General features: G+C 57.9%; 1 protein-coding gene across 1 annotated transcript; it reads left to right on the forward strand.

The window, feature by feature from the left end:
* The first annotated feature begins 13,786 nt into the window (after positions 1-13,786).
* Positions 13,787-14,914, forward strand: FOXL2 (forkhead box L2). Its single transcript, XM_040965033.1, has one exon. It carries the CDS (start codon positions 13,796-13,798, stop codon positions 14,912-14,914), a length of 1,119 nt encoding a protein of 372 aa, XP_040820967.1. The 5' UTR covers positions 13,787-13,795.
* The last annotated feature ends 7,244 nt before the right edge of the window (positions 14,915-22,158 follow it).

Consider the following 22,158-nt stretch of genomic DNA (forward strand, 5'->3'; position numbering starts at 1 on the left):
AGCCTCAGCAGCCCCAGCAGGTGGCCAGCTCAGAGCTCTGTTGCCCCTGTGGCTGGCAGAAAGACTGATGCCAATCTGGACATCACACTGCAAGAGGAAAAACTCAGATACAGTACTCTGCCAGAGAACATATGTGTGTGTGTGTGGCACCACGGCTCAACAGGCTCATCCTGCACCTTCAGGCACAAGCGGGAATCCCATATGGGTGCCAATTCATATCCCGGCTGCCCCACTTTCCAGTCAGCTCCCTGCCTGTGACCTGGAAGCTCAGTGGAGGATGACACAAAGCCTTGGAACTCTACATCCACATGAAAGGAAGCTCCTGGCTCCTGGCTTCAGATTGGCTAAGCTCCAGCTGTTGTGGCCATTTGAGGGGTGAACCAGCAGATGGAAGATCTTTTGTCTGTCTCTCCTTCTTTCCATAAATTTAATCTCCATTTCCAATATAATTAAATAAATCTTAAAAAAAAAAAAAAAGTAAAAGGAAAGAACTGGGGAACAGACATACACACACCACAGGTTCTGCTGGGACCTGAGACACAGGTCCATGAAGTGGACAGCCGTAGGTCCCCAGAGGTCACAACTCCCACCTGCCTCTTCTTCTACAAACATTCAAATTATTCTCAAGTTTAGATAAGCATTCCTGAACACTGCTCCTGAGGCTGCTTTCTCTTCTCACTCTTCACCTACTCGACTTAAAACTGCTCAGCATCTGGGAGAGGCCGCTCTGGAGTAGTGGCTAAAGCTGCCACCTGCAGCACAGCATCCCATGGTGCCAGCTGGAGTCCCAGCTGCTCTGCCAACGTGCCTGGGAAGGCGGTAGATGATCTGATTCCTGGCGCCTCTGTATCCCCGTGCGGGAGTCCCAGGAAGAAGCCGCTGCCTCCCAGCTTCAGCTCGGCTCTGCCCATTGTGGCCATTTTGGGGGAGTGAATCAGCAGCTGGGAGATATCTTTCTGTCTCTCTCTGCAAACTCTGTCTTTTCAAGTAAATAAATAAATCTCTAAAAATCCTGTATTCTTCATCTCCCTCTTCTAACTGCAATTGGGCTGCCACACTGTGCTCCTAATCCAATGTCACAGAAGCGGTTAAAATAATAGCTTTTAATATTATATTTATTACATTTTCATAGAAGTTTTATCTCAACATGGATCCCAAAACTGAATACTTGAACACACAACGAGAATTCATCCACAAACATGATTGTGAAAGAGTCACGCTTTGACATGAACAAGGTTTGGCTCTCCAACTCACACATTCAAACTCCTAGGTCCAGCCCTGGCTTTTGAGCTCGTTCGGGAAGTGAACGAGCAGGTAAGAGTTTCTCTTTCTGTGTCTGTTCTCCTCTCTCTAACTCTGCCTTTCAAATAAGTAAATAAACAATAAATCTTTGGAAAAAAAATAAAAGAGAGAAGCTTCAGTTCTAACCTCGCAGAAGAGCGAGCTCACACAGGTGAGTTGGGGGTGGGACACCAGCACAAAGGCCAAGCTTTTGCACAGCTGTGTGCTTAGTGGAACCAAGCCCTGCACAGCGTGGGAAACCTGGAAAAAGCTCGCGCTTCCTGGCATCTTCTCTCATTCCTTCCCTCTGTCTTGCAGTGACTCTTCCAAATGAATGAATCAGAACCAAAAAAAGAGAGAGGAAAGTAGGTAAGTAGCTAGGAAGGAAGGAAGGAACGGAGGGAGGGAGGGAGGGAGGGAGGGTTGGAGGGAGGGAGGAAGGGAGGGAGCATAAAACTTACCACAGACGTCTCAACAGCAACTGCTGATGTCAGAAAATAATGGAATATTCAAGTCCCTTCCACAGGCTGAGGAAAAACAATTGTGAGTGTCAGTGTTGTATATTAATCTATAACATCATTTTAAAAGAATAAAACTGTAAAAACCTCCAGCATGGGCATTTAGCCTAGCTCTTACAATGTCCACGTACCATCTAGAGCACATGGATCCAATCCCTGGTGCCAGCTCCTGGCGTCAGACCCTGGCAGCCAGCAGGTGCTGGCTCAAGTAATGAGAACCCTGCCATCCACCTGAAAGACAGGAACTTCCTGTTCCCAGCCTCATTCCTAATGGTGGGCACCAGACAAGGGAACCAGCAATGGGTAGCATTCTCAATTCATCTCGCTCTACCTTTCAAATAGATAAAATTTTTCATTAAAGACTTCATACTTACAGACTTTTGGTAAAAAGCACTACAAAAAAATCTGTGAGAGATTTTCAAAAAGTTGATGAAGGGGTTGGCACTGTGGCATAGCAGGTAAAGCAACAGCAGCGGCCCTGTGGGTACCCCTCGAGGACCCAGCTCCCGCCTCATGCGCCTGGGAAAGCAGTGGACGATGGCCCAAGAGCTTGGGGCCCCTTCCTCACGGAAGAGCCCGAGAAGCCATCAGGTCCAGGCCTCTTCCTGGCTGACCCCGGCCTTTGCAGCCCTTTGGGGAGGGGACAAGTGGATGCAAGTGCATTCTCTCACCCTCTCACTCTTTCTCCCTCTCTGTGTGACTCTTTCAAATAAATCAATCATTTTTTTTTAATGTTTATGGAAAGGGCCCGCGAGATAACTCAATTGGCTAATCCTCCTCCAGCAATCCAGGTCCCATATGGGACCCAGTTTGTGCCCAGCCACTCTGGTTTTGATCTAGCTTCCTGCTTGTGGCCTGGGAAAGAAGCAGAGGGTGACCCCATGCCTGGGGACCCTGCACAAACATGGGAGACCCAGAGGCCTCTCTTGGCCCCTGGCTTCAGAATGGCTCAAATCCAGCCTTTGCGGCCACTTGGAGAGTGAACCAACAGATCTTTACAATAAAAATAAAGATTGTAAAAAATCTTTAATAAAATATTGTTTAAGTTTATGGAAAATGTGCACTGCAAAATTGCTGTGCAGTGATTTCAAAACTTCTTGTGTCCAAGAAAATCAATCTTTTCATTCTATTTTTTGTTTTTTTTTTCTTGAAGTACTCCTGTACTGCAAGAAGGAAGCTGAACTCAGAAGAAAAGAGTGGGTGAGTAAAGAAAATGCAAACCCGTGGGTTCCTCTAAGCTCTGTAAAACTACACGGACAGCAGCGACAAAGGCGAGGACAGAAGGGTCCACAGGTGAGTGCTGCCCGGGCCCTGCCGGCCCGCGCCCCTCTGAGACTTCCCACCTGTGTTCTGGGTATACAACTCAGAAGCCTGCCAGCTTACGGCTGTCACACTGTTTACTTCTCTGGTTCAGGAATGTTTTGCCATCTCTGGTCTAGGAAGAACATTCCTTCATAATTTAAGGGCAACTCTACACTTGCTGGGGTCGGGGCAATCATCTTTTGTTGATAAGGGACGGGATCCCAGCCCGCTCAATAACTTTTTATTGAGCTGGAACAAAACCACCCCCATCCCCTGCCATCTGACAGCACCCAAGGACTGCTCACTCCTGCCAGACCAGTTATCAGATTCCTGGTGGTGGTGCGGGCATCTGAGCCTAAGTGCTCCAGGAAACCAAAGCGGAGCCTGGGGAGTCTCCACATGCCACTTCTGCCATGCCACACGCGTGGGTCAAGGTGGCACATTGACCCGACCTCTCAGGGGAGAGCTGTCCCCGACTCCAGAGACTGGCGTACAACCAGCACCTGTGTGTGGGCACAGCTGAAGCTTGGTGCCCCCAACCAGTAACAACTGTGAGAGCTCTCAGCGTTCGAGTACCTACCCTGTACCCCTTGTTTATGATGGGCCACAGCAGCACTCCCCAGCTGACGGAGGAGGCACCAGCACCCGGAGGGACCAGCTCAGGATGCCACACTCCACCCTCAACGCCCGGCCTTGACCCCCTGCACAAGCAGCGGCTGATTCACTATGTCCTTCGCTGGAGCTCATGGCGCGGAACTCAAGCTTGGAGGCAGCAGAGGGAGGCGGTATCCCAGAGCAGGGCTTCCTGTGTAAACAGGAGACGCATGGGAAGCGACACTGCGGTGTGGGGACAATAGGCCGTGAGCAGGCAGGGTCTCCGGTCTCGGGGCAGCCAGGCAGGAACCGCTGGGGCCCTGATTTTCTGCCGCCTGGCCCAGGAGAGGAACTGGCCCTCTCGTGGTTTTCCCAGGAGGAAGTTCCCCACTGATTCCCCGGAAGCCCTTCCCCTGGCAGGCCCGGGTGCGCCTGCGCCTCCTCTTTCTTGTCCAGGCGCGTGTTGTCTTTGGGGCTAATCCGGGATGCAGGTGTCCTCTGAAGTCCCGGCCTGCAGGCTCAGAGGATGTGGGCAAGGACTAGGCCCAGATGCCAATCCAAGAGGCAGAAAGTGTGCTAAAGACAAAAGGCAGTGAGAAATTAAAAAGAAAATCTGAATGGTAATACAAAAAAAAAGATGAGAAGGGCTGAGCAAAGCCAAGCGCAGCAGGGCAAGCACCACAGGCTGACACGCGCAGGTCCAGAGAGGAGGGCATCGGCAGGAGGAGGGGCAGCCTGACGAACAAAGACTAAGTGATGGTGAGGGAGTTGGGGTGCCACCACACAGCAGGGGATACGCTAACAATGAGATATCTTCCTGAAAAAATACAGCTAGCAGGACTTGTGTTTTATCCATAAAGAAATGATAAGTGGTGTTGTTTACCCAGATTTTAACATTACACTATGAATAGAAGCATTTTATGGTATCCCACAAATACAAATATTTGTCTATCAGTTAAAAATAACAGGGGCAGACCATGTGGCAGAGCAGGTTGAGCTGCCACCTGCAGTGCTGACACCCCATGTAGCACCAGTTCAAGTCCCAGCTGCTCCACTTCTGACACAGCACTCTGATCATGCCTCTGCCACCCACATGGGAGACCCTGATGGGGTTCCCCAGGCTGCTAGCCTTAGCCCAGCCAGTCCTGGTTCCAGCTGTGTGCTGTTTGGGGTGTAAGCCAGAGACCCTGACGGGGTTCCCAGGCTGCTAGCCTTAGCCCAGCCAGTCCTGGTTCCAGCTGTGTGCTGTTTGGGGTGTAAGCCAGTAGACAGAACATATCCTCGTGCTTGTGTGTATGTGTGTGTGTGTGCGCATAACTTTGCCTTTCAAATAAATGTCTTTTTTAAAAATGAGGGCTCACATCCTACAACAACTCAAAATTCTGTGACCTTTGAGTAAGACCCTTGGGGGAAATAAAGTCTACCTAAGAGTTAGTTGAAGGGTGGATGATACAACGCATATCACCTGGCTAGTCCTTCTAAGGAACTGTAAGAAGCCAGGCACAGAAGCGGCCCCCAGCCCAGCCTCTGCTAGGCAGCCGGTGCAGGCGGCAGCCGCACATCCACCCCGAGACCCTCTGGTAGTGCTTCAGCAGCACTCAGCATGTGGAAGGGCAAGCCACAGAAGGTGGACCTCAGGAAGGGTCCAGAGCAGGCTCTGCCCGCATCTTCCCAAAGTTTCCAAGACAACTCAGACGCAGTCCCAGCCCCGTTCTGTGGCTACTCCTGCTGCGTTCTCTCACAGCCTCTGCTGAAGTCTGTAAGAATGCCCTGCCTGTCTCTCTCCTGGGCAACCTCATCCAAGCCCCGCCCATCCTGGAGACCCTCCAGCGCAGTGTACCTCGGGCGGGCGGTCACCTCGGCTTCGCCGTGTTCTCCCAGGGATGCTCCTCTGCCCCTGGAAGCTTGTGCCTTCTCCAGCCCTCCCTGGCTCGGGAAGGGCCACCCCTAAGCTCACCGGCCGTGTGCTGGCACCCCCACCCCGTCCCCCACACCTCCTGAGGTTTGTCCAGGCATCGGCTCCCTCTTTAGCACTGGCCGCGGCCTGGCACCTGACTTTCTGCTGCAGGTTCAGCACCCTCCACTGCCCTGCACACGACCACACAGCAGCCTAACACACCATCGCTTACTGCTCTCCCTCCTGTCACACCCACAGTGGCCTCAAGATGAAGCCAGCCCCTTGAAGAACACCCTAGGCCCTGGGCAATGCAGGTGCTCCCCATCGTGCAGCCTCCACCACTCACAGCTCCCCGCCATCCCCACACACAGGCCAGGTCAACCCCCCCACATGTGGCTCAGCCTGAGCTCTGGGCCAGCACACCACGGCCTCCTCTCCCGCTTGCCTTAGCTCACCCCCACAGACTTAGCCCAGTGAATGACCAGATGGACAAATTTCTGTAGGTCTCTTTCTGTCTCTGTCTTTTAAATAAAATGATAATAAATGTTTTTTAAACACAATATAATAGAAAGAGTGAGGGTGTAAGAAGTGAGAATCTCTTACAATGCTGATAGAAATACAAGACAATGCTTCAAAGATCTGAGACAAAAATTAAAATGAGCTTACTTTTGTGCAAAAACACCTTTTAAATCAATGCATATAAAGGATCTTGGAAAAGCTATGAAAAAAGGACTCAGCACAGTAGCCTAGTAGCTAAAGTCCTCACCTTGTACTTGCTGGGATCCCATATGGGTGCTGGATCTAATCCCATCCAGCTCCCTGCTTGTGGCCTGGGAAAGCAGTCGAGGACGGCCCAAAGCCTTGGGACCCTGCACTGCGTGGGAGACCCAGAAGAAGCTCCTGGCTCCTGGCTTTGGATCGGCTCAGCACCAACCGGTGCAGCTACTTGGGGAGTAAATCATCAGACGGAAGATCTTCCTCTCTGTCTCTCCTCCTCTCTGTATATCTGACTTTGCAAAAAAAAAAAAAGTTCATGGATAAACCTTTCTTTAATGAAAAAAATGGCATGGATTTCAAACAGTTACACCAAAACAAATATATCTTATTTCCACTTATCCTGACTCTTCTGAGTACCCGCACCGGCTCGTCCATGAGGAGGGGGATCTGACATCAACCAGCAAAGCCATAAATGCACATAACTTGGCTCCAACTCTTTCACTTCCAGAGATGCTTTATAAATGTGTGCACAAACCTACAAAGTTAGTCCAGAAGATTATGCGAGACATTCTCTCTACCTGCAATGTCAGGGAACACTTAAATAACAGAATGACGGACTTATGTCTGCTTGCAAAGACCTATACCGCTGTGATAATATGGAGGAGATCGGCGGGGGGAGGAACCTTGGGAGTGGGTGAGGGAAATCCCAGAGCTTATGAACTGTGTCATACAATAGAAATAAATAATAAAAAGATTATGCACTGGAACATCAGCTATAAAAGCAAAAAATTAAAAGCAATCTAAATATCACGTAACACTGGAAGGAGAATGCACGGATGACAAAGTTGTCGGAAGTGCAGACACTGCATTAGGTGTTGCGTGTGCAAAAAGAGCAGGGTGAGGGGAACTCATTACATTTGCTTGTGCATGCACAAAGTATGTCCAGAGGATTACATGAAACCAGTGCCACTGCTGCCTACGCAAAGCATGACTTGGAGAAACAAGTGGGAGAGAGAATTTTCAATGGCAAGTCTTCTATATTTTTAAAGTTGAAAGCTTCAGTGAGGCAAGGCACACGAGTCCAGGCAGCTCTCGGGAAGCGCTGGACAGTCTGTCAGCTGCTTCCTGCCTGTCCGTGCTGGGAACTGAGGACAGGGCTGACCCCAGGACCTCTGCCCGTCTGCACTCTCCCGCAGCTCTGAGCCTGAGTTCCCTTCACCCAGGTAAGGGGTGCCCAGAACAGGGCACACCAGGCCTAGGCTGTCCCTAGCCAAAGACCCAAAACGCTACTTTCCCAACAAAAGGCCGCTTGTACCACTACAACAGCCTGTCAGCAATTACCCCAATTACAAAGTCAGCGCCAGCAAGGCCTCAATTAGTCTACAAAGGGGCCCCAAAGAGGGGGCAGGCTGCCCAGAGTCTGAGGCCCACCTTCGGCCTCCACTCAGAGATGCTCACTTGAAGCTGAAGGACTGAGAGCTGGGTGACACCCACCCACTGAGGCGCCCACTTCAGGCCCAGGGCCTGGGAGCTGGGTGACATGTGCTCCCGAGGAGGTGGCTCCTGGCTCTCCTTCCCCCAAGGTGCAGTCACTGCCAGCATGGTGGTTCCCTAGACATCCTGCTCTCTTCTCACCTCTTCCCCACCAGCCAGGTTCCAAAGCAAGGTGCAAAGTCTCCAAGCTAAGAGATCCTTCTAGATCACAATAAACACGCCCAGGTAAACACTGCAGAGTGATGTCCGGGCCAGCGCTGCGAGCCAACCATGGGCTCGGCTCAGCGGAGTGGACTGCCACTTAGCCCTGGCTTCCCAAAGCAGACAGGCAGACGGACCCTGAGGAGCACACCACCAACGTGCTGAGGGCAGGGCTCAGCTGTCACTGGGTGGTCCTTGCCCTTCCTTACCGTGAATGCGCATGACTGTGGCAGGGAAGCTGTGCAGATCCACATCTCCAGCTGGAGTCTCTGAGAAGGTGTGTGGAGAGAAGCAGATCTCTGAGCAATGAAAGCAAGGACTTCCTGTCTTCAGGGACAACCATGGGCCAAGGTGCAGAGCTTAAACTCGGGGCGCCCAAGGCAAGCTACCGTGTATTGTCTGGGGACATCCAGCCAGCCACTCCCCTTGTGTATGCCTCAGTTTCCTCATCTGTAAAATGGAAGTAGTACCCACAAGCCCTTCGTTGTGTCATTAAAACAAAAGAAGATGACACATGTAGTTTGGTAATCACCAAATCACGTATTTGGTGATCCTGCACCAAGTATTTGCTCAAAAATGACAGCTGTTTTTCATTTTAATTATTTATAACTTATTTGTAAAACAGAGAAAGATATTCCACTAGCAAATTCCTCCCCCCAAATGCCCACAGCAACTAGAGCTGGGCTAGACCAAAGCCAGGAGCCAGGAGTTCCTTCTCTCTCTTCCTGGCGGGCGGCTGGGATGAAGTACTTAAGCCAGCACCCGCTGTCTGCCAGGGTGCACATTGACAGGAAGCAGAACCAGAAGTGGAGTAGAGGCTCCAACCCAAGCACTCTGCTGCAGAAAGCAGCGTTCCAAGCAGCACCTTAACCACTCTCCACCCCTCTTTCCTTTTGTACTCTTGATTATGACAGCTAGAAGCTTATGGGGCCTTAAAAGGGTACCCACCACAAAGACAAGGCCCTGTTCCCACCTGTCTGTGGCACTGTACTGGATCTGGAACTTCACAACTTGTTTGATATCAACTAATGCTACAGACTCACGTGCCAACTTCTAGATCTTCACTCACGAGAAGTAAAAACCTCTCGCCAAAGGCATGCGTAAAAATGTGGACAGTCTTATTTATGATATCCCCAAGCTGGAAGCAAATGTCCAACAGAGATGGATTAACAAATATATTGAATATTACACCCAGATAAAAAGCAGAGTGTCTGACACACCGAGAGCAGGGAACGCGAAAAACCGCTTGTGCAGAAGGAACCCGGCACTGGGCAGGCACTGCAGCACTGCCTGGGCTGCCAGCATCCGATGCCAGAAGCCCTGCCAGTGTCCTCTCCCAGCCTCTGCCAATGCATCTGGAAGGTGTCGACCCCTGCCATCCATGTGGGCGACCCAAACACAGTTACTGGCTCCTGGTCCAGCCCCGGATTTTATAGACATTCAAGGAGTAAACACGAAGATCTCTGTCTCTCCCTCTCTGTCACTCTGCCTTTGCAATAAAGAGCTGGATCTTAACAAACAAGATGCAACAGGGTATACATTCTACCCATTTGTAGGATGCTTAAAGCAGGTGTGGGTAACACAAGCTGATAGAAACGCAAACACAGAAAGTAAAATTCAGGTTTTCTTTAGAGGTTAGTACTGCCTGGGAAAAGAGATGCAGGGACTTTCTAGTGAAAATGTTCTGTATTTTAACCCAGGTGTAAAATATGTCAAGCTGAGATGTGCATTGCTCACCATCTGTAGGTTACACCAACACACACACACACACACACACACACACACACACACACTCTCTACAGGAAGGTAATCTAAACGCGGCCAGTACTACAAATCACAAAAACCCGCCTTTCTTCTTCCCTCCCACGGACGTCATCGCTGCCCCCCAAGGCCCAGAACCCAGCCCCCTGCGCCTTCTCTGCCTGTTAGCCTCCTCCTGGAGAAAGGCTCGCACCACCCACAATGTGACCCAGCACCCCCTCAATGAGTGAAGGGGCAGCCAGGAGCTCTGGCCGGTGCTTCCCTGCGACAGCCCCCTACAGGGCAAGGCGATTCAAGAAGACACTTGACCAACTGTTCAAGGGGGGAGTGGGTTCTCCTTTTTCCTTTTTTCCTTCGTGTGTGTATGTGTGTGTGTGTGTGTGTGCGCGCGCGCGCGCGCAGGCACACATAACTGGGTAAGTGACCGCTAATCACCAGGCAGCGGGAACTGCCCTCTGAGTTGGAGCCTGGTACTGTGTACTGTGTGTACTGTGTACTGGAAGGAACTGCGGGCAGCAAGCCTGCCAGGGAGCATCTGAGGAGCAACTCATTCCCCTAGCCACAAGGCTGGGCTTCTTGGGGCCAGGCTCTCCCAGAAGGCTCCGAGAAGCGGCGACGCGCCGGGAGATGGTTCGGGAGCCTGTGTAAGCTGGGCGCAGGGCCAGTCTGACATGTCAAAAGGTGCAGGTTTAGAATTAGCATGCATGACAGATGAGTTCGAGAGTAGTCAGAGAACCGAAGGGGATTCAGGGCTGACCAAGAGAAATGGAGAAATGCGAGCGGCGTGGAGGGGCAGGGAACGCACAGGTGCACTGGGAGCAGCGGAGATGCCGGAAGGGGTGTGCACCCGAACGGGATGAGGTCAGCACACAGCAGTTTCTCTTGTCCTACTACGTGCCGCAGACGCTGACCCGTTAGGACTGGGTGGCTATAGGAAGCCAGTGAGTGTTGCGGGGTCCAGACAGGAGAGGGAACCTCGAGCCCGGGGGAGGGGGACACGGTGGAGGAGCGCCCCAAGCTGAGCCATGCAAAGCTGCCTGGCTCCTCGGGTCGAGGCCACGCTACCTTCCCGCTGCTGTGGCGGGACTCCTAGCCCCGGGGGAGAGAAACTTCTGCCAACAGAGCCCAGTGAATGGATTTCCTTGATGCCTGGACAGGAAACTTGGGCCCAGCCTACCGACCAGGTGACAACAAAAAACGGCGCCCACTCGGCGGTCCCTGGTGCCCGCTGCGCAGGCGGCGCCCTGGTGAGACGACCTCAGGAGCAGCGGAATGTGCCGGAGAGGTGACGAACCCCGGCTGACTCGGGACCCATGGCTCTCGGAGGTGTGTGCAGGACGGGCCGAGTTCACTGAACGGAGCCTCGGCAGGAAGAGGACGCCCCGAGTCCGCACAGCTTGGCTCCTGGTGCTCCCGTCGGAGGGGACCTGGATCTCACCAGGAAACCGGGCCCTAGCCAGTGCGCAAGGGAGCTGAGAAGCCAAAGAGGCGCCCCTACCGCTTCCCGGGGCGCCCGCCTCACCCACCTGGAGCTGCGGCCAGGAGGAGACTCTAACCCTCTGCCTGGGCGCCTTCAGCCCCAAGCTTCCTGCGGCAGAGGCCTGGAGCCGCCCCGGAGCCGAGCCGCCGCCTGCGCTTCCTCGCCTGGTGTCTAAGCCTTCCACAGCTCCACGGCAGCACACCTTGCAGAGAGAGCTTCCATGTAGCTCGACCCGTGGCTGCACAAACAGCGGGCGTGCCCTTCTGCGAGGACGCTCTGAAATCAGCACCTGGGAGAGGAGGCCTCCTTCTATCCAAGAGAAGATCCTTTAGAGAAATTGTCCCTTACCCCATTCGCGCGCGCGCGCGCACACACACACACACACACACTCCTTAAGGCTGAAAAGCGAGCCGAGTGTGGAATGCAGGGAAGTGATGACACACACAACAATGCTGTCACACCTGGCGGGTGGAGTGCCGGAAATGTCTTCCGGGGGCGGGGGAGGGGGCAGTGAGCCGGCCTGGGTGGTCAGGGGGAGCAGAGAGCAGCCCCCACCTGTGCGGCGCAGGCCCAGCTGTTCCTCTCCCAGCGCCTGCCTCTGGGGGAGCCCAGCGAGGCTCCCACCCATTGCCTGGGCGCAGAGAAGGGAGCAAGAGCAGAAGCACCTGCCCTCCCACTTTGAAAGCAACCGCAGGGGTTGGCAAGAAAAACTTAGGGCCAGGAAAACCACCCAGCTTCTCCAGAGATACTTTCAATACACAGCGGGAGGGGAGTTGCAGAGTGAGGCTAGCTTCTCAAACGCGGTCAGGGCCACAGCTGTCCTGCCGACCCTTCCTGGGACAGCTTCAAAATGCCAGATTCCAGAGAGCCCCTTTCGAGGACTGCGTGGGAACCACACTGCACAAGCAGGGGGCCTGCGGATGCTGGAGCCACAGGCCACCGAGGGCTCTGCTTGCAGGTGACCCCGGAGCACACGGGAGGGCCAGCTTTGGCCAGTCCAGGACTCAGAGCAGTCCTTTTGGGCCTGGGGGGTGAGCGGTCTCTGGGAGCGAGGATCTGAAACCAGCCAGCCCTCTGCCACTTGCTATGAAGGCTAAGTTGCCTGGCTCTGTGTAAAAGCGCAGTGCTGATTGCCCGAGACACTCAGGCTCCGGTGCTGACCAAGCAGGGTCCCCCAAGCGCTGCTGCTGACAGGGCGCAGCACCGCTGAGCCACTTTAGCAGAAAGACATCAGGACAGAGACAGCTGTACCTCCCTGCTGCCGTTCAAATCTGCCGTAGACCACACTCACGGGGAGGGCAGGGGGCAGGGAGAGTTGGAAAAGAAAGGGGAAGGGGGAGGAAAGAAGCCGCTGGGGCCGAGAGGCACATTCACTCTGAGATCTGATAGGCATGTAACATCATCTGCCAGCGTCCCTCCGCCTCGCAGATCCAAGTCACCCAGCTCCTACAGGAGACAGTGCGTTTCGCACCAGCACACGTGCCCCTGGACGGCTGGTGTCTCGACCCATCTCTAGGACATACCCCCAAGACTTCCACCTGTGTCACACACAGCCTCCCACAGCCTGTGGCACCACCGCTCCTGTGCCGGCCCAGCAGCACCGGCTCCTGGGTGTGAGGGCGCACACTCAACGCCAAAGGATTCTAAACGCAGGGGCTCCGTTCTCAGATCCACCGACAGCGTGGGAGAGGGCAGAGGGGACCTGCGAGGGTCCCTCCGCGGCCGCCTCCCGGTCCCGCCACCCTGAGGGGCTGCTGGGGTCTGAGGTCTCCTCCTTTGGTGACGCGCAGTCCTCTGCTCGTTTTCCTAACGTCCCGGCGCAGCTCTGCTCACCCCTCCCCGCCTGGCCCCCCTCGCCGGCTCGCCCCTCCCCCCGATGCCCAGCTAGAAGCGGAGCCAAGGGCAGTGCCAGCGGGTCGTTTTCTTTCACCTGGAAGCTGCGAGGAGGCTGGGAGGAGCGCCCGTCCTCGCTGGGGCCCGAGCTGCCGGGCAACGGGCCGGGTGCGGGCAGACCTCGCCGGAGCCCTCGACATCTCCTGGCCGGATCGGCAGAGCGAGCAGCCGGCGGCTCTCGGGGCTCGGGGGAGCGCGAGCCGGGCTACCCGCGGGGCCCCCGGGGTGCGGCGCGCCGGGGCCGGCGGGTCCGGGCCCCGCGGGGCGTTTGCAAACAGTGACTTGGAGATGAACTCGCCCGTGCGCCGCTGGCCGCCCCGCTATAGGGGCGAAGGCGCTTGACGCAAGCGGAACTCGGCGGAGCCCATACGAATCAGAACGGAGCGAGGCTGCGGGCGCACTCGGGGCTGCAGCTCCGCCAGCGACGCGGGTCGCGGCTCGGGAAGCCGGGCGGGCGGGGGAGGGGCGGGCGCGAGGAAGAAGCCCACCGAGGCGGGGACTGCGCGGGGAGGGGCGGCGGCCTCCCCATGGCCAGGGGCTGAGCTCCGCTCGGCGGGCGCTCCCTGGGCGAGGAGAGGGGCGCGCGGCCAGAGGCCTCGAGCGAGCGAGCGAGCGGCCGGCCCCGCAGCCTGCAGCAGCTCGGCCGGCTCGGTCCCGATGGCCAGCTACCCCGAGCCCGAGGCCGCGGCGGGCGCGCTGCTGGCCCCGGAGGGCGGCCGCGCGGCCACGGAGCCCGAGGCGCCGGCCAGCCCGGGCGAGGGCGGCGGGGGCGCGCCGGAGAAGCCGGACCCCGCGCAGAAGCCCCCGTACTCGTACGTGGCGCTCATCGCCATGGCGATCCGCGAGAGCGCCGAGAAGAGGCTCACGCTGTCCGGCATCTACCAGTACATCATCGCCAAGTTCCCGTTCTACGAAAAGAACAAGAAGGGCTGGCAGAACAGCATCCGCCACAACCTCAGCCTCAACGAGTGCTTCATCAAGGTGCCGCGCGAGGGCGGCGGCGAGCGCAAGGGCAACTACTGGACGCTGGACCCGGCCTGCGAGGACATGTTCGAGAAGGGCAACTACCGGCGCCGCCGCCGCATGAAGCGGCCCTTCCGGCCGCCGCCCGCGCACTTCCAGCCCGGCAAGGGGCTCTTCGGGGCGGCGGCGGGCGGCTGTGGCGTCGCGGGCGCGCCGGCCGACGGCTACGGCTACCTGGCGCCCCCCAAGTACCTGCAGTCGGGGTTCCTCAACAACTCGTGGCCGCTGCCGCAGCCGCCCTCTCCCATGCCCTACGCCTCGTGCCAGATGGCGGCGGCCGCGGCGGCGGCGGCAGCGGCGGCGGCGGCCGCGGGCCCGGGCAGCCCCGGCGCGGCCGCCGTGGTCAAGGGGCTGGCCGGCCCGGCCGCCTCCTACGGGCCCTACTCCCGCGTGCAGGGCATGGCGCTGCCGCCCGGCGTCGTGAACTCGTACAACGGCCTGGGCGGCCCCGCCGCCGCGCCCCCGCCGCCGCCGCCGCCGCCCCCGCATCCCCACCCGCATCCCCACGCGCACCATCTGCACGCGGCCGCCGCCCCGCCGCCCGCCCCGCCGCACCACGGGGCCGCCGCGCCGCCCCCGAGCCAGCTCAGCCCCGCCAGCCCGGCCACCGCCGCGCCCCCGGCGCCCGCACCCACCGGCGCGCCCGGCCTGCAGTTCGCCTGCGCCCGGCAGCCCGAGCTCGCCATGATGCATTGCTCGTACTGGGACCACGACAGCAAGCCCGGCGCGCTGCACTCGCGACTCGACCTCTGAGAGCCCCCGCGCGTGGGCCCGCCGTTGCGGGGCGAGGACGCAGCATCGCGCGACGTCGGCTGCCGTCTCGGCCGCTCGCGGACGGCGTGCCCGCGGCGGGCCGCCCACCCGGCCGGCGCCCACGGCCCCTCTTTGTCCGTCCCTGCTTCTCCCGCCGTGCTCGCCCCGGAGAGGCTTCTGCGCGCGCTTCCTCGGAAGGCCTCGCCTCCTCCTCGAGCCCCCACGTCTCGGCTGCCAAAATGCAGAGCGGAGAGAAAGCCCCGAGGCCGACGAACTGCGGGGCCTCCGGCCGCCTCTCTCAGGTCGGTGGGCTTGCGCGCGGCTTTCCGCACTCGGCTTTCTGAGCGCCGGGCTGATCCGGCCACCGGGCCGGGCCGTGCGCCCAAGGGACGGCCGTGTCTGCCGAGCCCGCGGGGCGGGACGGGGCTGGGCCCGAGCGGGGAAGCCGGGCGGCGGGCTCCGGGCCTGCGCTCCCGTTGCCACCGGCTCCCCGGCGCACAGTGGCTGCGTGATTTCCGCGCGCTCCAGGCCAGCGCTTCTCGGCGCGTCCAGGCCCCGGGCGCTTGGCTTAACTTTCTGCTCCAGGGATCAGTGGGCCTGTTTGAGTGCTTTTCTTTCTTTTAGATAGCATTGAAAAATACATTTTTTTAAAGAAAAAGAAAAAAAAAACACTCGCCTGGGACAACCGGCGAAGTACTGTGGCCTTGAAGTTTGCTAAAAACCAGACACGAAAACCAAAAGCTTTAACGTGCCTCATCTTCTCTTGTGCGAAATTCGCAGATGTTCCACTCGCGCCTTCAAAAAGCTATGTCCGGAGAGGTAGGAGAAGAGACCCAGGAAACAATATGGGTTCGTCTACTAATTAGAGGACTTTCCCCTTTTCCTCGTCTAGTGGGGAAAAAAGGAGAGAAAAATGTTTCCCAGATTTTGCGCTGCAAGCCCGGGTGTCCGGGCGCACGGTACGGGACGGGCCAGTGCCGCCCTGATCGCTGTTTTGCTAGCGGCTAGCTTCTCCCCACCTTGGGGAGGAGAAATGTGAAACCGGGCCGCGGCGGCGCAAGCGGGTTTGCGGCCGGCCGAGAGCTGGCGGGCCCACAGCCCGGACCTGGTTGTTGTGTAGTGAGCCGTTCGGGGGACCAGATCTTCTAGCGAGAACTAGAGCACTTTTGTCCTGTTTGTGCGTGTGCCCTGTCGATGCCCCAATAAATTCCTTGTTCTTTTAATCCGGACCTGTGTTCATTCCGCCTCGCACGACTTCAGTTAGTTCAAAGAGGGAGAATTTCAGCAGAGCTTGCGCCCTCTCTTTTTGGGAAGGGGAGTGATTCACGCATGGATGGAGGAGAGCGGTGCAGTGGGGTCCTGGAGGGCAGTGCTTTCGGCGTTTCCGTCGGCCTGTGCCTGCGGACCGTGCACCCGGGAGCCTGGGGTGCCGGGATTCACACAAGCCGTTACCGCACGTGGGACTGGCTCTGTTTTTGCATCCACGCGAGTTTCGATTTTACTTCTCAAAACGCCCTATGATAACTGAGAGCGGCCACTGCTGCCCCCGGGGTTTTCGGCTTTACATGAGTCAAATTTGAGGATAACGGCCTGAAGAGCTTATTCCAAAACAGAGCTTGGTGGAAGTGCGTGCTGATCTTACAAACCTCTGCACCACGTAAGGAGCGATGCCTTGTTTGTGATAACCAGAATTCGGTTACCCTGAGATGGAGCTCAGAGACGTGGGAGTTTCAGCGGGGGCTGGACACAATGGCTTGGCGACAGAGCCTGTCTTTTCCTTCACCGAGATGTCCCAATAACGAATTAAGATTCAGGCTTCGGTGCACGCACACTGGCGTTGACCCGTGTGCAGCCTTGCGCTCCCCGGCAGTTGGCCGGTGGGACTACGGGGACCTACAGATTCTTGCTGTTCTGAGCTACACCCTACCAGTCCAGCCGAGGCCCCTTAGCACTCCGCTGGGTCTAGGGTGGCGGAGGTGGGCCCTGGGCGCCTGGGGCAAATGGAAACGAATCTGCGGGAGTCCCGCTTGGGAACAGGAGGTGGGAATGCCAGGGTGATTTCGTTGTTGTGTGTGTTTGAACACCCCTTCTCCTGTCTCAGGTGGGCCTGGGAAGACAGCAGACCCAAAAAATTATGGGGTTCTGGGAGGCAGTACCCTGGGACTGGAGCTCGCTGGAAGGACAGGCAGCTAAAGAGGGCGTCTCGCTAGTAGTCCTGGATCAGGCAGGCCTGGCGCCTGGGAGCTTCTGGTGGCCGCTGCTCCATTATCGGGTGGACACATGAAAGAAAGCAGGCTGCTGTGCCCTTGCTGTGGGCTTTCTGTGGCGTGAGCTCCGTTCCAGGAACAGTGTGCTGTCTGCCTGCTGTGAAGGTGTGTGCGGTGGCTGCTGTGTGCTGGAGAACGTGGCGGCAAGAGGGTGCACATGTGGCTCACCTGAGTGCGGGCAGGTGTTCGCAGCTAGACAGCGGTCAGAAGCCTCACCTTGGGGGAGTGCCAGCCCGGCCCCGCAAGGGGTGGGCTATGGCTTTGGTCACTTTCTCACCGATAATCCAGCAAGTTCGGTGGCTGCTTCACCAGGCACCTGAGCCTTATTCTGAAGCCGGCTGTAAGCAACCTCTTCCCTGCCTCCCTGCCTTCCAACTTCAAGAGCTGCCAAGAGCCAGCAGAGGAAAAAAGCCCCCCAGACTCAGTCATAGAGGGCAGGTGGCCGCCCGTGAGGCAGGGAGCCAGCACTGGAGAACAGAAAGTCCTGAGGACTCCGAGGCGCTGAGGCTGAGAAACCCTGCAGGAAGGACAATGAAATGCAGGAATCGGTGGGGGGCTTGGAGAAGCTGAGAGGAGGAAGCCCCCCAGACCCGCACTGCCCACGGATGCCCCAGGAGAAGACATCTGTCTGCAGTTCCAGCCCGATGTTTTTTCCAAAGCTCTGAAGTTTGGTCATCTTCCCACAGCACGGAGTCAGAGGCGGCAGTGGGCTCATCTTGCATTTTCTTTCTCCTCTCTCCCTCTTCCCACTGGAGTGTTTCTGTTAGAGAAGCTGATTTCAGGAATTTCCTAAGCAAGGGCTAAACTATTTAAGAGAGTTCCTGACATGTAGCAATTATGCCTTAACATACACAGTCTGGTCTAGATGGCCGCCGGCCCTCGTGGGTGTACGTGTGTGTGTGTGCCAGTGTGTACCGTAAATAGTGTTTGATACAGATCCACTGCCGCTGCGTGCGTGCCCTGAGTAATGAGTGGCCACACATGGTATTGAAGGCACGCTGTGCAGACATCCTTACACTCACCCCCATTCTCACATGGCCACATGCATTCCCCCAGTCACCTCCGCTCCCTCCGCCTACCAATGGCCAGGGGTCCAAGTGCTTCTCAAAGGCAGCTGGAGGGTCTTTGATAGCATAGCGCATGCTGCAAGAGAGTGCGTGGGGACTTGGGAGCTTTCCAGATGCCTCCACTCCCTGCTCAGTAGAGTACTGGTGGTTTGCTCCCGTTACACCAGCGTCCCGGTGTTGGTGGGCATAGGGCCTTTGAGCAAGGTTAGGTGCCCTGCAAGGTGTCTCCAGAAGGTGGGCTTTGCAGAGCCCCCTAGTGGTGGATGGAACTTGGGGGGCAGGAAGACCTGGAGCAGGGAAAGCTGGATCCGGCCCAAGTCAGTGTGCCTTCGGGCAGAGCTGGACCCTAGATGAAGCCCTTCCTTGGGGGACCCTGGCCCCCGGAGGAGGGGACCAGGAAGTAGACTTTGGAGCTCAGGAATCCCTTGGGGCCCTCGGCTGGAGATGGCACCCAATGATGAGCAGAGCCTCGCTCTACAAGCTGCACACCAGCGAAGGACAGCCTCAGTTCCTCAGAGGAACCAGGAGCCTACACCTTCCTCCTGGGTGCTGGGGTTCCAGAAGGTCAACGGGAAAAGGACAACGTGTCCAGATCTGCCTCAAGGACAGCCAGAAACCGAGGCTCCTTGGGACCACGGCGGGGAGGCAGCTAAGATGTCTGTCACATTGCGTGGGTTCAAGGCCTGGCTCTTGCTCCTGGTTCCAGCTTCTTGTCAATGCTGTCACAGCCAGTGGTTCTAGGAAGTGAGCCCCGCCCTCCACCTGAGATTGCTCCAGGCCACACCAGAAAGAGAGGGTAGTCAGGTCCCAGCATCCCACAGCCATGCTTGACCAAGAAGACAAGGAGCCAGCCAGAGGTCAGACAGCCTTGCACGTTTTGAAGGGGGTTGGCGAGTGCCACTGAGCCTAGCCGTCCATCATTTGAGCTCTGCCGGCCGCTAGGCGCAGGTGCGGAAACAGCCTGCTTGCCAGAGAAGGCAGCAGGGACTGCTGGTGGTGGCTTGGGGATGTCCATGAGCCACATCACGCCTGAGCAGGTGGCCTGCATAGAATCAGGCAGACAGAGCCTGCTCAGCATGAAGACCTGGTGCGGAGCCCAAGGTCCCCCTTCTGGTAACTAGGTAACCTTGGGCAAAGAACCCATTCTGAACTTTAGTTATCTTTCCTAGCCATAGAAACAGACGAATGTATATGTCAGGGTTATTAAAGCAAATGTTCTGATGCCCAAGTGCCTGACTTATAGATGTGCAGTAACTGTTTTCCTGTTGAAAGGGGGCGAGCAAGGAAGGAGGGAGGGAGAGAAACTTCAACAGCCATCGCACCCCCTAGGCCATCAGCCCCGATCCTGTGAGCCAGACAGCACCCAGCCCCCTCCGCGGTCCAGGGCGCCCGGTGCCAGTCCGTGAGCAGGAGCTGCAAGGCACCGGGCTAGCCGTTAGTGCCACCCACGCCTTGGGGCCGCAGTGGCCCTCACCAGCTGCCCTCTCCCCTCTCCCCAGGTGGTGGTCACGTTTTCTTTAGGAGAAGACCAGCGTGGGCCACTGGCACACCCAGGGCCTCTACACCCAGGGCGCCTCTCTTGGGGACCCTGGACTGTTTGAATGTGCCCCCTTTTTATTCGCTGGGGAGGCAGCTGTGGGTTAGCGACGTCAGTCTGGGGCGAGGCCCCCCAGGCCTTTGTTGGGAAAGGGCGAAGGAACGCAGGAAGCGGGTTGGGCTTCACTGCAGCAGGCTGCGGAGGCGCCGCCCGGGTGGGGAGTGGGCACGGTGCTGGGACGGGTCCGAGCAGCAGGGAAGACCCCGGCGCGCCGCTGGAGTCCGAGAACCTGTCGGGCAGCGCCTCTCCAGCTCCGCTCTCAACGAAATTCCGGGGACAGCGACTCGGCGAGCCAGGGCACACGGCGCGCTGGAAGGTGGAGAGACAGGAGGCTCAGATTGCCCCGCTAAGGCACCGAGGGGCAGCCAGGGCAACCTCAGCCTGCCCGTTGCTCCAGACCCTCAAACCCAATACAACAAAAAAGTAAAATCTTCCCCCGGATTTTCCTATGTGTACAAAGGAGTGCTCACGGTGGAGGCGGGAGGAGAAAAGAAAAGGCCCAGGGGATGCTAATCTCCATGGACGGGCGCGGAGGGCAAGACGCCTTTCGCTGTTTTGTTTGTTTGTTTCCAGGGCAGAAAAAAGGAAATTCGACACATATTTTTAAAAATCTGCCCCCGACAACTGCTGCAGGCTGGGAGAGCAAGCAGAGAGCCAGGAAACCGAGCCCCCGCCCTCAGTGACACGGGGCCTTTGTCCTCTTTCCTGAAGCCCCCGCGACTGCTGACCGAGCCGAGATAAAGGCCGGGTCAGCGCCCTGCGCCGTCCCCAGGGAGGAGGCCGAGGGGTCGTCCCCCTGGCCGCCCTCAACCCGCGCGGGAGAGGCCTCCAGCCGGCGAGCAGGGGCAACCGAGCCCTCAGGTCCGAAGGAACGCAGGTCCCGTTTCCGCTCCGAAAGCCGCGGGCACTGAATTCAGCCGTGCGTCCCCACCAGCGTTTCTGGTTCCTTCTTCAAGGCTCCCGTCTGGGGCGAGGCACCGCGGCTCCCCGCTAGGTTCAAGGCCCTAGAAGTTGAATGGAACTCCAGCTGTGCCGTGACGCTGGCTGGGCTCGGCGGGCCCTCGGGATCCGAACCCGCGCGGTCACTTTTGCGCCCTGTGCGCCCACATGGCCACGACACTCCTGACGCGGGGCCTCACACCATCAGCACACCACCTGCTGGTCCTTGGAATGGGTCTGCTGAGAGTCCTGGGCAGTTGAGGACCCCACCCGCAGCCTCCGGGGCAGCCCTAGGCTTCGCAGGACACGCAGGGCGCTCTTTCTCCGCAGACACTTCCGACCAGTACCACTGATGCGCTGGCCGGACCAAGCACCCAGGTGGAGATGGAAGGCCCTCCCGCGGCCACGCTGCGTGCCCCCACGTGTGGCCTAAGGCCCCCGACCCCAAGGGACCCTAGAGCCGCGCGTCCTCGCAGGCCGTGGGTGAATCCTTCCACCTCCCTCCAGCACGACTTAGAGCGTCCTCCCGAGCCAGCGGGGAGGCAGCGGAAGGGCGGCAGGCCGAGGAGGAAGGCCCTCTAGCCTCTGGGAGCGCACTCCACCACCACCTCCACTCTCTCCCTGCCCCCAGCGGCCCGCTCGAGGGTAGGGGTCCCCACTGAAACTGGAGCTGCCCACCGCGCGGCAGATGAGAGATAAAGGAGCCTGTGGCGCCAAGGTGCTGAGAGGCAGACCCGGATCCGGCCTTTTCCGCAGCCCAGAGCTGCAGCCGACTTCCTTGAGTGGCACTGACCCAGTGCGAGAGCCGGGTCGGCGAAGCCGTGTGCAGAAAGGGGATGGGTCCCGAGCCTGTGCGAGGCTTTCCTCGTGGCAAAGCGGAGCGCCTCCCACGCACACCTCAGGCGTTCTGAGCACCCACCCAAAGGGGAACCGGGTTCTCGTGTGGAACTGTGCGTGTACAGAAATGCACCTGCGTGCACGTGCAGCACAGGTGTGTGCGTTGGCCACGGGTACGCGCATTCACGGGCGCTTGGGGTGTGCGCGCACACGTTTGGAAGCTGCCCCCGCATCTATCCTGTTGACTCGCAGGGACATAGAGGTGGAACCCGCAGGTCTGTGGTGTGTTCATCTTCCCACGGACTTCCCAGAAGAGGCCTCGTGGTGGCTTCAGGGTCCGTTTTTGTTAACTGCTCAGAGTGCCCTGCCTGGACCTGGAAACCCAGGCACCCAGAGATGGGGGTAATTCGGGGCTGGCCGAGCGCAACCGAAACGCAGGCCACAGTGCCAGGGGCGCAGCCACCCACGCGCAGCTAGATCAGACACCCGCCTGGCCCGTGTTTCCAAGGCAGCCGCGTCAAGGCCTTTTCACCTCAG

Source organism: Ochotona curzoniae, unplaced genomic scaffold (genome assembly GCF_017591425.1).
Source record: "Ochotona curzoniae isolate NIBS_2020 unplaced genomic scaffold, NIBS_Ocur_1.0 contig_1302, whole genome shotgun sequence".
NCBI classification, from domain to species: domain Eukaryota; kingdom Metazoa; phylum Chordata; class Mammalia; order Lagomorpha; family Ochotonidae; genus Ochotona; species Ochotona curzoniae.